Source organism: Agelaius phoeniceus, chromosome 5 (assembly GCF_051311805.1).
Source record: "Agelaius phoeniceus isolate bAgePho1 chromosome 5, bAgePho1.hap1, whole genome shotgun sequence".
Lineage (NCBI taxonomy): Eukaryota > Metazoa > Chordata > Aves > Passeriformes > Icteridae > Agelaius > Agelaius phoeniceus.
In genome coordinates, this window is record NC_135269.1 from 49,384,273 (window position 1) to 49,397,946 (window position 13,674).

Below are 13,674 nucleotides of genomic sequence, written 5' to 3' on the forward strand. Positions count from 1 at the left end.
GTTGCAGAAGTCCTTTAGCTCAGGGTTCATTATTCCATCAGTAAAAGCAGTGTTTTGCAGGGAATTCTGAACAGATCTTCTTTTGCTCTGTCAGGCTGGGGAGCCCCTAAAGGGCTTTGTACCAGGACCAGTTTTGGCACAGGAGTCTGGCTGCCCTGCAGTCCTTCTGCCACTTAGGAAACAAGTCATCTGTGCCTGAAGGCAACATAGGGAATTCTCATCTAACTACATTCTCCTTCTTATTATCTTCACATTCAGCAATCTGAATACGTAATTTATTAGCTAATAGCTCTATAATAGCCTGTAAAGATGTAAATTAATATCATTGCATATCTTCTGCAGAAAAATCCATAATTCATTTTTTACAGTGATTTTGGAAAAATGCGAACAGTGCACGAGTCCTCAAAACTTTTTTTCAAATTTTGCTCACACATGAAGACAACCAGGGGTTTTAATGGTTTCACAGTGTCAGGTCCAATAATCATAATGTTTGGTTCATATCTTGGCATCTTTGCATAACTAAGTGAAAAGCAGTGAAGACATGGCAGAGAAGTTAAATGTAATTATACTAGTTTTAACCAACAGTTTACATATAATACATGGTCAGTTGCCTTGCTTTCTTTCTGTGTGTTTGTAGGTATTTTATTCGTAGTACAACTGTAAAAGCCCCAGTGCCACCACTGTTTAGGCCAGGTTCTCTGTACAGGAGGTCTGTAGTTTCAAGTGTAACCAAGTTTTTAACATGTCTGGGGTGATGATTTGTCACTATTTGTTTCTAAATTTGTGTCAAAATTCCTACTGTTTGCCTGAGGAAAGGAAACCTAGGGATTCCCAAATGCTCCTGGAGCTCTTGCAGCTACTGTACATGGTCAGTGGCAAACTTGCTCTGTGCTACCTGAGTCAATTAATGTAAAAGAGGATCAGATAATACTGTAGGAGTGAGGCAGAGAAGTACCTACATAGACACAAACTGATCCAGATGAACCAGAGCACTTCCTTCCATGGCTGATACCATTGCTAATTAAAGCTGTTTTGCTGTAAATATCCCATAGTTGGTCTCATGTCAAGCATGATTGAGTATTGTTATAATTGAGTATTATTAGTATTATTATTAAATTGAATAACATCTATCCAGACATTTTTCACTTGCTTTGTAAAAGCAACATCTTCACCTCACATTTTATTTTTATTAATCTTAATAGTTTTAATATTACTGTGGCTTAGGGTAAGGCAGAAGAGGCTTGATTGTCTGTTTCAATATTAAACCAAATTGAAAGGAAAAACTTGTGTTAGGGATTTTTAAGAAATAAGCATTGAGCACGTTCCACATATGTTTTTGTACAGTCACTCAAGTTTGTTGTGTGTTAAGATCATACAGTGCTTGGATATTGTATTTGTACTTGGCTTTTTGGGTTGCTATGGAGAGGGGTGGTTAATGCTGGAAGACCATTACAGCCCAGGCTGGTTTACAATCTTTCAGGATCTCTGCCTTCTTTACTATTGCTTTAAATGCAGCAACCAAGAAAAAATACCATAATATAATTTCACAAAAAACCACAGCTAACATAATTTCAAATGCAATGTGCACAGCTGAAAATATTGGGGGACTGTGTATTTGAACAAATCCTTAGGTTGCCTTGTGAGCCAGAGATAATGGGAGTGTTGCTGTGTGGCAGTGGGCTGTACCTAACAACTTAAGTGTACAGTGCTTCTAGGACATCTGTGGGGAAAAATACTGCTTCAGTGACTGATGTTCATAGGAGTAGTGAGAATAACACATTGATGACATTTTAACAGTGAAAATAATATACAGGATAATGGAAAAGGATGCCTTGATGCAAAGCTATATTTCAGTCAAGTATTCTGATGTTTCCACAAACCACACTCAGATGATGGCTTATGACATCAGCACTGTCAAGATTTAGTAATCCATTTCCCTCCCTCTCTGTTATTATTTTCAATTTTAAAAATTCTTAAGATTAAGTATTATTTAATCCATAACCTGAAGATTTATATTGGAAACCTGACTTGATCTGCTGCATTTAGAAAGAATGCATGAGAGGGAACTGGGTTTAATAATTTACTACTAATCTTTGATTGCCAAATAGAAAATGAAAACATGACTGTGTTGGAAAACTGGTCCTCAGAGCTCATGTCATCAGTGTTACCTGGCTTGCTGGAGTGTGATGGAAAAAGAGTATTTTTTCCATGAAAAACCTATTATTCTTGATGCACAGGGACTGTGAGTATTGGTCTGCATTTACAGGCTTGGCTGTTCATTTTTGTAGGCTATACCTATTATATCAGATACACTTCTTTCCCCTGAAATTTAAAAATACTGCAGCCTAAAAGCCTAAGACAAAATGTGTAAATTTGGCTATGGAATTGGAAGTATAATGGGCTTTGATTATGCAAACATTTTTGTATGTCTTTGTAATGTGGTCTCACCTGACATTCATGAACATTGTCTCAAGAATAAAAATAACATAGGAGATTTTGTGATTAAAAGCTCAATGTAGATTTCTATTTTGGCATTTCATTAAGCAGTTTATATGCTGTTTACAACCAAATATAAGTGTTTTGTCTGTGTTTGTTTTTCAGAATTGCAAGTATTCTTAAGTATGACTGCCACACTCACAGTAACTTATGCACCATGTTTTCTTTTCAGCTTTCAGAATGATCCCCTATCCACTGGAAAAAGGACATCTTTTCTACCCTTACCCTATTTGTACAGAAACTGCAGATAGAGAACTACTACCATGTATGTTCAACGTTTTTCTTCTTATGATTGACACCTAAGAATTGTTTAGCTGAGTCTTGCAGCAGCGGTCTCCTTTGATGCCTTTTAAATTGAGTGCAGTGGATTAGAATAACCAGATTGACAGTGAGCCTTTGGAGCTCCTTTGATGGTTCAAGAGGCAGGTCCTCAGCAAAGTTCATAACAATTAGCTGTATTTATTATTTCTGACAGCTTACAGACAGGGAGAGAGATTACCAAAGAGATCCAAATCACTTAGATCTTGCTATTCTCTCTTGCCAAGACACTGATCTTTCATCTGGGTTAACATCCCCTCAAACCAAAAGCACAATGTCACAGCCTTGTTAATCCTTGATAGACACATGAGCTACTTGAATTCCGAGGCAGGATCCAACTTGCTTGAGGACAGCTGGATCATTCCTGCAGCTAGTACTCATGACAGGCTGTGCTTACATTTTCCAAAAAGCAGTTTAAATAGCAAGAAAGGGTTTTCTTCATGTTATGGCATGTGCACTGTTATGAAGAGATTGATGTGAAGTCATCTCAGTCACTTTGATGTGTGTTTATAGCGTGTGCTAGGAAGGTGCCAGCAGTGTTCCCAGATACAGATATAAAGAGAGATCCAGCCCCCAGGAAGCATTACAGTCCAAGCTAATGAGACTCATTGCAGTGCATGCAGTGAAGCACAAGAATGCAGAGGGAGAGCCAAAGCAGCCAATCTTGCAGTTACACTTCATTCCCACGTGCTCTCCCTGTGGGACTTCGTGTGAGCACGAGTGGAACACACACAAGTTTGCAGGGTCAGGGCAGAGGAGGGAAATAAAAGTTGATCCAAGGAAGAAGATTCTTCTCTCACCTTCTTAAATAAAGAAAATTTTTTTCTGGAACAAGTAAAATGAAGCCTGCTTCTGCTGGGAAGGCTGCTTTTGAGGGCATTTGCATCCTTTATAGTCTTTCATTCAGAATCTTTCTGGTTTGGGCTGAAAAAGGTGTTGCCTCTTTTTGTAACCTACATGAGTAAACATTAGGTGAGAATAATACAGTGAAAATCCACTCATTGCAAGTCTCTCCTTCACAGCACATTCCTGCTGATATTACGCAGAAATCCTTGGCAACTGGCAGTATCTCCCCACCCCATTATAATCATCCTAATTATAACAACACCTCTCAGAGTGCTCTGCTTGCTGTACTCAGAGGGATGCTGAGCTGGGGAGGGTGGAGTGTCAGGAGATTTAGGAATGACAAAGTCATGCAGAATAGCTCAGCATTCTCTTTTTAGATGCAAAACTAATTGTTCTTGTGAGATGTTACAAGCTAACAGCAGGACTCTTTAACAGCATATGCAGGCAGTGTGTTCTGCTCTGGCAGCTATGGGAAATGCCTTTCACTGCAAAATCTCCTGGGTTAGAGGAGGGAAGAGTTTAGAATGCCTGACAGACACAGGTGGGTTAGGGGGGTTTTGCATACCTGTCCACACCCTTTAATTGTGCATGTTTTGTGGGAGAGACAGCTGGAGTTATATCAGAACACAACAATCTGATAGGCTCTCCACATTAAAAATATCAATTACAAAACTTTTGCCCTGACTGGATAACAGACTGGGACAGCAGGGTTGAGCCTGTGTGAAAAGGCAGTGCAAGAAAAGCGCAAGAGATCTTAGACTTAAAAAAGTCCATGTTCTGGTATTTCTGATCTCTACATTTATTTTAAATCAAAGAGAAGTTGTAATCTATCCCTTCTTTTGTTTTTTTAACTGATCAAACTAGCAGACTCAAGAGTCATACATATTTTTAGTTTTTAATATTCTAATTTAAACTCTTACGAATTCCTGCTTTTGGTTTTGAGAACCACTCCACTCTGGATGAATACAGTCATGAATGTTGCTGGATTACCATGTGTTTATGTCATCTGCAATTACAAAGAGATGAGAGCTGATCACTGAAGCAAAGAAAGTAGGCAAAATGGAAGAGTAATGTTTCATATATATGAATAGCCATAGGATTTGAGTATATGGGAAACCTTGAGATTGGTCCTATATGAGAAAAAAATGTTTTAAAGTTTGCATTTATCTTGACTGTAGCTCTAAACTACAGACTGAAGGTAAGAAATCCACCTGACCTTTTGCCAACCTGGAGGAATTTTTACCTTGAATCTGAGCTGCCATAAAAGTTCAAGGGATATATCCCTCTGGTAAAATATTCATTATCCTTTTCTAACCCTTTCAGTCATCTCAGTGCTGTTTTTTCCAAAGTCCAGTGAAGGGTTTTTTATACCAGAGTCAAGGAAATTTCTGTATTCCTATCAGTGTATATTAACAAACGTCTTAAAAATTCACTGTTCATTTAATTTCCAGGTTTTAAAATACATGCCTATATGTCCTGCTGTTAGGATAATTTTTCTTGCTCTGAAGATAAAACCCTCAGAATTTACAGTTACAAAGGCTGTAGTTTTACAGCCTGCTTTAACTGGTCTGCAGCAATGCTTCCATATGGTTGGGCTCACTGCTGCTCCCAGGCATGTTTCTGCACTCTCTGTGTAGCAGCATTAGCAAACGTGCAGCCATGGGGTTAGTTAATAATGTACATTTAAAAAAAATTAAAATGCTTTATTTCTAAGTCTCTTTTCTGGAATTAGCTGTTGCAGAGCTGCATTATAGTTACTGCTGACACAAGGAAGACAAAAGTGATGTGTACATAGCACCAGAGTAAACCAGAAATAGGCTCTTTAGAGAGAATTATTTGGTAGAGACAACTGACACAACAATTATGTCCCTAGAAGTATCAGACCTTCCATTTTCTTCTTCCTTCAAAAGCATCTTTGTGTGTCTCAGGTTGTTCAAACTATGTAAGAACATTGGTTTGGTTTTGCTTGGTGTTGTGTTTTGATTTTTTTTTCCAATGTATAATGCCTTCCCCTTCTCATGTCTTTTTCTACAGCATTTCATGAGGTTTCAGTTTATCCCAAGAAAGAGCTTCCCTTTTTCATCCTCTTCACTGCTGGACTCTGTTCTTTCACAGCCATGCTCGCCCTCCTGACACATCAGTTCCCAGAGCTCATGGGGGTCTTTGCAAAAGCTGTGAGTATTCTCTGCTGCTGCTCCCTTCTGTAAATAAAGACACCAGTGCAGGAAAGGCAGAGCTAAATACTGCCAGGTATTAAATATCTGCCCACTCAGAAGCATCAGCCCATGTCTGAGCAGGGGATATGTGCACAACTGTCAAGGTTGCTAATCAGTAAGACCTGCCTGTTTGTCTTCTCTGGTTTATATGGCTCTGTCGTTAGGTTTGATATCTTGTGATTTTGCAAAAAAAAAAAGGGCTTGGTGGGAGAACTGAGTATCTGTATTTTCATATATCATCCACTAAAATAAACTAATAACAGTTAGTTATTAGTTATTAGAACCCCTCTATTTTGTGGAGTCATAATGGCTGCTGTGATTTCCTATGCAATAGAAGCTGTCAGTATGAGCAGAAATAGTGTTAACCAGGACAAATTTCTGTGTTTTTTCCCTGAACTGCCAAGGAGGAAGTAGTCTCAATATTTCCCCCATAACTTTCCTGAACTATGTCCAAAGAAGTCTCTCCTAATTCTGCTTTTTTAATCCACCAAGGATTAATAAATTTTGGAGAATGAGGGGGAAGAGCCATGAATTATTCTAAACCAAACCTTTTTCTTGCAAAAACAAGAACATCACTGTTCCAGCATGCTAGGAGATGAAAAATCCACTAACAGAAAAGCTCTAGGATAGTAAAAAATTCCTTCTCCAATAAATACTGAGTATCTTCCATTGTAATATATTTTCTCAAATATATTTGTCTCTGTTTCAGGTCTCATGTTTCCAAACTGGCCTCCTGCCAGTTTGTTTTTAATGTCTTTGGTACTTTTGATATGGGGGTATAGGGAGTGGGGTGGAGGAGGCCAGGCTGAAAGGTTTTGGCAAATTCCAGATTGTCAGTGCTCTCTGAAACCCTTTTGCAAAGGGGAAGAGGCTCCCTTTGCAGGTGAGCTGGGTCTTGTGTTAACCCAGGCCTGTGAGTGGGGTCTGGTACAGCAACAGTTCACCCAAGAATTTTTTTCATTAGCTCTAGAAGACACAAAATAAGATCAGTTGTAGCAGAAGATACTTCTTCTTTCAGCAAGAAGTGCTGAAATATACCTGAAATATTATTACCCCTTCTTGTTTCTTGAGTGTGTACGTAGGTGTTAGGTAGGCAGCAAATGTTTAACTTGGGCATATGATCATAAACTTCTCTGTAAGGCTTTTCTTGGATTCAGTGGTTGGATTTTTTCTGTTCCTTAGTTACTGAAGTTACTGAAATGTATGAACCCTTGTTTGGCTCTTTCAATCAAATCTTTAGTTTTCTGATACTGTCACAGTTTTAGATCCCAAATCTGTCCCTGTTAGCCTTGTTCCTGTGTTTATCAGCCTTGTATCCTGAACAAAGACTATATGCTGGCAGCATAGTGAGATTCTGTACTTAGTTCTTCTGCCACAGAAGAAGTTAACATGTATTTCTCGAATGTATTAATAATTAATTAAAATTAATATGTATTTCAATATGTATTTCAGGAGTTCCTTGAATACCCAAGTTCTGTGACATTTAGCTACCGGTGGTTTTTTCCTGTGATTAAATGTCCTCCATCTTGATTTTTATCATATGCCTATCTGAACACTAATATATTGAAGACTCTTTGAATGTTGTGTTCTGTACTAGAGAGAAGATGTTAAGATAAATTTTAGTCAGTGGTGCAGAGTATGTTAGGATTACAGTTAGTGATGCCTCAGTGTATAGAGCAGATCTGTAGATAACCCTAAACCATCTTAAACTTGAATCTCAAGACACAATGTTTGTCTCTATGAGGTGGTCTGGCATACCCCTGCTATGAAAAAGCCTTTCTTTCTCTTCACTAGATTTTGGGTTGAGCTTTTTGTGGCTTCAGTATGAGCTTCAATCTAGGATGTGAGATGTGTGGAAACTTTTGTAGTTCATCACTTTGATCTTTGTAAAGATGGGGCTCTTGCTTTCTTTACAGCAAAATCCATAAATCTCTGTATGTGCAAGGTTCAAGAATTTGAAAGTCTTTATGTGTGAATTATGTAATTTTTATCATGCTGGAGGATTTTACAGAGGAACACAGCAAGAATGTCTTATCTTACTGGACAGCTTTCTCTTGAGTATATTGTCTCCTGGATTTTGATCTGAATGTGTATCTGATTTCTTTGCAGTTTCTCAGCACCCTTTTTGCCCCTTTAAATTTTGTGATGGAAAAAGTGGAAAGTATCCTGCCCTCCAGCCTGTGGCACCAGCTGACAAGGATCTGAGGGAGCATGCCCGACTGACTGCTATGACATCTTCTGTGCCAACTTTCTGTTGACCACAAGAAAGCATGATAAAAAAGGGAAGCAGTTATAAGACTTAAAAACTCTTCATGGATTGTCTGTTCTCATATAAAAACTGTTTTGTTGTACAAAATACATTGATGTTAGGTTCTATTATATTTTGCCTTCAGAAAAGAAAAAAATAAACTTTTGTGTATTGTAGCATTGCTGTCTTTCGACTTTTATAGAACACAGATCCTAGGTTTTGTTTTTTATTTTTAAACCTGTGGTATCTGTTTGGCCGTGGCTAGGACATAGCTGCACATTCAGGTAATGAAACGTGCTGATAATGTTACAATTAAACAACATTGTCTCTGCCTTTTCTTATGGAGCTCAATTAGGGCGAGGCCCTCACTTCTGCAGTCTAGGAGAGGCTTCTAGACAGTTAAAGCTCCTGCTTAAAGCAGCTTTAGGCTCTCCAGGCAGTTAGGATGGCACACTGGGCTGAGTCCCTTCTCTGCACTAAGGCCACTGTATCCTCATTTGAATTTTCAAGAAGCCCATGTACTTGACAGATTTTCTTCACACCCCTGGTGTTTCAGGTACCTTCTGAAGGCTCATTAGCAAAATGGGTGTTAGTTCATGCACAATTAATGGAGAGGCTGGTGTTTCACTATTAGTGCTCACCTCAGGAAACCTTATCCTTGTGCTGTGACTGTTTAGACTAAGTATTCATTTATGACTTAGCCACTGTTGATGGAAACTTCTGAGACCAGCTCTAAAATGAAGATTTTGATCTGGAAGTTGAAGGAAGTAGTCCTCTCTGTCAAGAATTTGAAGTGCATCCTTACAGATGCCTCAAGGATTTTTTTTCCAGCTCCCCTCCAGATAAGGAAGCATAACCCTAATGCAGTGGATCAAAAATGCCACTTCACCATTTCAACTTCACTGTTACTCTTAAAATGCTGAAGAGTTTAAGGGACTGTGATCACTAGCAGATAAGTTTGTTTATCAATGAGGAAATGAGTGAGCAGAGACAAAACTCTCAGTATTAGAACAGGTATAAAAGGAAGGTGTTTCTTAACAATAGAAGATGGATTACATTATTTCACTTGATCACAGACACAGTAGTCTAGTAGAAGACAGATGTTTGTTCAAGTGAGCAGAAGTACCATGCAAACACTGCTGTGCTACAAGATTAAAAAAAGGCAGCCTCAGCCAGGAGAAATCAGCTGTAAGAGTGAGACCTGGGCAAGCCCCAAGGTCTGGAGGAGCAGAGAGCCCCACAGACAAATGTTAGACCTGGTGTGGCTGTTGAGGGTTTCCATACTGGTTTATCTTCTCTGGCTATTACTCCTGCAAAACAATTCACTGTAATGTTGAAATTAGTCTGGGTTGCAGTTAATGTAGGATGTGGCATCAGATTAGAGGTAATGGATTGCTAGTGGATAAGCATGTGGAAGTATGAAATGGACCAATATTTGAGTTCTCCTATTTTCATCTGAATTGCTAGAGTAGCCACAGGAAACACCCTCACAGCAGGAGCTGCTGTGTATCTCCAGCTGAAAAATTGGGGATAACCATACTGATTTTTTTTTTGGTGCCTCAAAAAGCTCTGTCAGAATCATTTAAGGCTGCTGAAAATCAGAAGGATCGGGCATAGTCAGCTCTTGTCCTGTGCTGCTTTGTATCACTTATTCCCAGCCACCTATACCCTACATTTCAAAAGAATAAATTGCTGTGATTCACAGTTCTAAATGGAAATGTGCTTGCATTTGCACATCAGTGTATACCAGCTGTACACAAATCTCCATGTTTGGCAGCAGCTGAGGTAGTAGTTTGGCCTTCTATTCGAAGATATTATAATCTGTGTGGGAGTTTCTATCTGTATTACTCTGATAAAAAGGAATGCTTAACTCCTAGAAGAATCACATCCTTTCCTTGAACTATGGGGAATATTTAGGAATTCTAACTTTATGCAATTTCTACTATTTCTAGTATCTATCTCCCTAATAAGCAGTAATGGGCCATGGATTTTTGTATCTGGAAAATCTCTCTTTAATTATAATTCTAGGCATCTGGAAGACTAGGCAAAACAAACAAAAGAATTTTCTTTTTCATTGGGCAGAGTTTATTGCCTTAGGCTTTGCTGCCTCTGACATGTTTCCTGTGAAGTTCAGTATAGCTTAGATCAAAAAGCAAACACAGCCCATGATTATAATGATGGAAAGCCTCTGGCTTAGTGGAGAGATGAGCCTTGTGGAAATCTGGTTCAGATAATAACTCATCTTCAGATTTAGGGGTGGAGGAAGCTTTTTAACTCCAAATGTTAGCAGTTCCAAATGTTAGCAGTTCCTAGTTGTTGTCTTTTTTTTTAAGACAACTTAATAGAATTTGTATGCACATTATCTCTTTACACTATAACCTGCATAGAAGAAAAAAGGAGAGGACCTCCCCAGGAGTGTCAAGTCAGGCTGGCCCCTTCTGTCCCTCCCTCCCTCCCACCGGGTAGAGTAACAGCTGCTCCCTGCAGGAACTGCACTCAGGGAGGGGAGTGCTACACCAAGGGGAGGGCCGCTGCTTTCTCTTTTTTATCATTTGGTGTGTACACTGTACTTACAGACGTTTTTTCAGAGCATGGAAGTCCTTACCATAGCAGAAAGGAAGGAAATTATCAGGAGTTTTGCCATTTTGAAGAAACTGCAGAAGCTGAACATCCAAAGGAAGCTGCACCTCTTGCACATGTCACACACACCCCTTCACACCCAGTGTGGCTGTAACCCTGTGGTGGCCCTGAAAACCACAGTGGCTCTAGTTACAGCAGATTGTAAAAGGCAGCCCCTGGCTCCGCCCAGCTTGCAGCAGGGCTCCTGCCCAGCTCCCACCACAGAGGGAGCTGTCAATGCATTGACTCATATGCATTTGCTTCTTTCTCACAAGAGATCTTAACTTTATGAAGTTGCATCCATTTCCCCTGGCAAATGAGCTGTTGCACAAGAGTAACAACCCTAAATCATGTTTGTGGTTACAGCTCATGAGTTGTCTCTGTCTTTCTGATAATATAAGTTCATTTCTCTCATCTGAAGTGGCAGGTAAAACCTGCAGGCTGTGACATGTGACCACAGAACCCCTTCTGCCCTTGGAGGCAGCCACCACCTGCATCCAGCCCTTCCAAAGAGTGTGGGGCACACGCCATGGAGGAGAGAGAACCTTGGTACTCTCCCTCACTTTGTGCTGCTCACTGGAGTAAGAGCTGGTTTTTCTTAGCAAATGCCCCCTCCCCAGATGCAGCTCTTCACTAATCCCTGAACATTCCCTTCCCCCTTGCCCCCATGCACTGAGCCCCACAAGAAGCTGGGCATGAGGCCTGCAGGCAGTGCCCAGCTGTGGTTTGGGCATGCAGGCTGGATGCTCTTCAGCAGCTGTGCAGTGCAGTACCAGAAATGCAGCATTTTATTTCCTAATTCACATCTGCAAAGAAGGGCACACAGGGAAAGGAGGCCAGGATGAGATGCACAAATTTGTTTTAGACATTTTTCCAGGAGAAGAAAAAGCAGCAATCTCTAAGCTTCAATGCCCACATGCCCCAATATACACCACCATTCCTAAGTCATTCCTCATTTTCCATGTGGTAAAAGAAAATTAAATTTTTTTTACGAGATTTCACTTATAACAGCACAACACACTTTTTAGGGTAAAGTTTGTTGAAAATAGTGGGGAGGAAGCAATCCCAAAAAGTTTGGCAGGCTAGCAGTGTTTCAGGGCGCTGCTAGATCCTGAGTTCATGCAGCAAATTAAAGGGAACTCCCTCAAGAAAATTGGACTGCGTATTTAAAAAAATAATCCTACAACCTTTAGCCTCAGCTAACATTATTCTGACATTAAAGTGTCTACCTAGAGACAGCTGTTTCCTCTTCATGACTAAGTACATGAGTAAATTTATTCCATAGAACAAAACTACAGTATTATTTCATTTGCCATGCCTATTTATGTTTCTTCTTTTTTTGTTTTCTCTTTTTTCCCCCCCTCTTATATTCTTTTCTGGATTTGCTGAAGATCATGGAGGCTCCTTTCCTAGCAATATTTACATCTCTGAGTGTCTTTTGCCACTAAGAAATGGCAAAATTTTCTAGGAATGCATTTCTGTGTGGAAGAGGCAGCAGAAATGCCTACAACTGTGAGAAGTCTACCTTGAGCTCTTAAAGAAAAAACCAAGAAAACCCCATAAATGCAGAAAAAACTGTCATCAACTAAGTGGCCAGCTCAGCACTTACCCATTTGTCATGCTGTGAAATATTCTGTTTCCTCTGCTGAAGTGGTTTTGATGCAGGCATTGCATCACAGCTTATCGATATGGCACGTGCCCAAAGTGGGAACATCAGCCTGCTGTGCACACCTGGGTGGCCTTGCTGCTGGACAGGGTGACAAGGACACTGAAAATGCCAAGGGACTCAATGCCCCAATCTTCCTGGACTTACTGGTAAGACCAGCCTTCAGGAACCACAGGCCTCTGACCCAGAGGAAGGTTTGGAACAGGAAGATGTGCATTAGCAGAGGAGGACGAGGTTGGGGAATAAAAGTTAATACACTTTTAACACAGTGATTCTAAAACACTTTATCTGGGACTGCAGAATTCAGGTGAGTTGATATTCTGGAATATTAAACAAACAACAGATTTAAGAAGAGATCTGATTTCATTACCCTTCATTTGACTACCTAGAACAAGTTCTCTTGTAAGAATGAGCCTATTTTCTTTTTTCCAGAACATTGAAATATTTTCAGCCTTAATAAATAGAAAATCTTTTAGACTACTCAGGCTCTTTAAATCTTAAAAAAGAAACGGCTCTAAAAGGTTAAAAATTATTATATTGCTTTTAAATTCTTTAAGGCTTAAAGTACAATATTGCTGAGGCTACGAGCTACATGTGGATTTAATTTCACAGTGAAATCCCAATAAAAATTCTCCTTGGAGCTCACCTTTAAATACAATTATGTATGAAATTTTCCTTATCCAGGCCAGAGCCAGGATTGGCAGCAATGAAGAGGCCAGCAGTATAACCCCTGAGCTGCCCATGGGTACATATATACATCTCATACATCTCATACATCCACTGCACGTGCACGGACACGTGGGCACGGCTGCTCCCACCAGCAGTTGGTTTATAGACAGAAGTGTGAGTATTGTTACCTCTAGCCATGATCATTTCCATATACAGTAACTGAAACCTTATCTTATTGTTCCAATAAAGAACTTTCTGGAGCCTCCTAATCTTTTAACACCAGCTGTGCCTTCTGGAGATGAATTACCCATTTTAATGATACAAACTTTTTTGAAAGCCTTGCAGATGTAAATGACTGCTCCCTCAAGACCACTTAATGCCAAACCCCCTTCTTTTTAAACAGTCTTTCAAGAAAGTTCCAAAAGCAAAATATACCCAGAGTATTCCCTTTATTGCCTTGGTTAGCTACTTGGATATTACTTTTTCCTGCACTGTTTGTACCTGCTAGGGTTCTTCAGTCCATTTCATTTGTACTTTCATCTACAATGTGTTCTATCACTCATTCAACCCCCTTTTCCTATGTTATTTTTTCATTA

General features: G+C 39.7%; 1 protein-coding gene across 3 annotated transcripts in view; it reads left to right on the forward strand.

Annotated features, from left to right (window-relative positions):
* Nucleotides 1–8,300, forward strand: part of ST7 (suppression of tumorigenicity 7) — a 136,195-nt gene extending 127,895 nt beyond the window's left edge. For all 3 annotated transcript variants that reach the window (XM_054632015.2, XM_077178968.1, XM_077178969.1), the window contains exons 13-15: nucleotides 2,669–2,761; nucleotides 5,695–5,834; nucleotides 7,986–8,300. In XM_054632015.2, coding sequence (XP_054487990.1) covers nucleotides 2,669–2,761; nucleotides 5,695–5,834; nucleotides 7,986–8,081 — 329 coding nt within the window. In that variant the 3' untranslated portion in view covers nucleotides 8,082–8,300. The remainder of the gene's footprint in view (nucleotides 1–2,668; nucleotides 2,762–5,694; nucleotides 5,835–7,985) is intronic.
* Nucleotides 8,301–13,674: the final 5,374 nt, after the last annotated feature.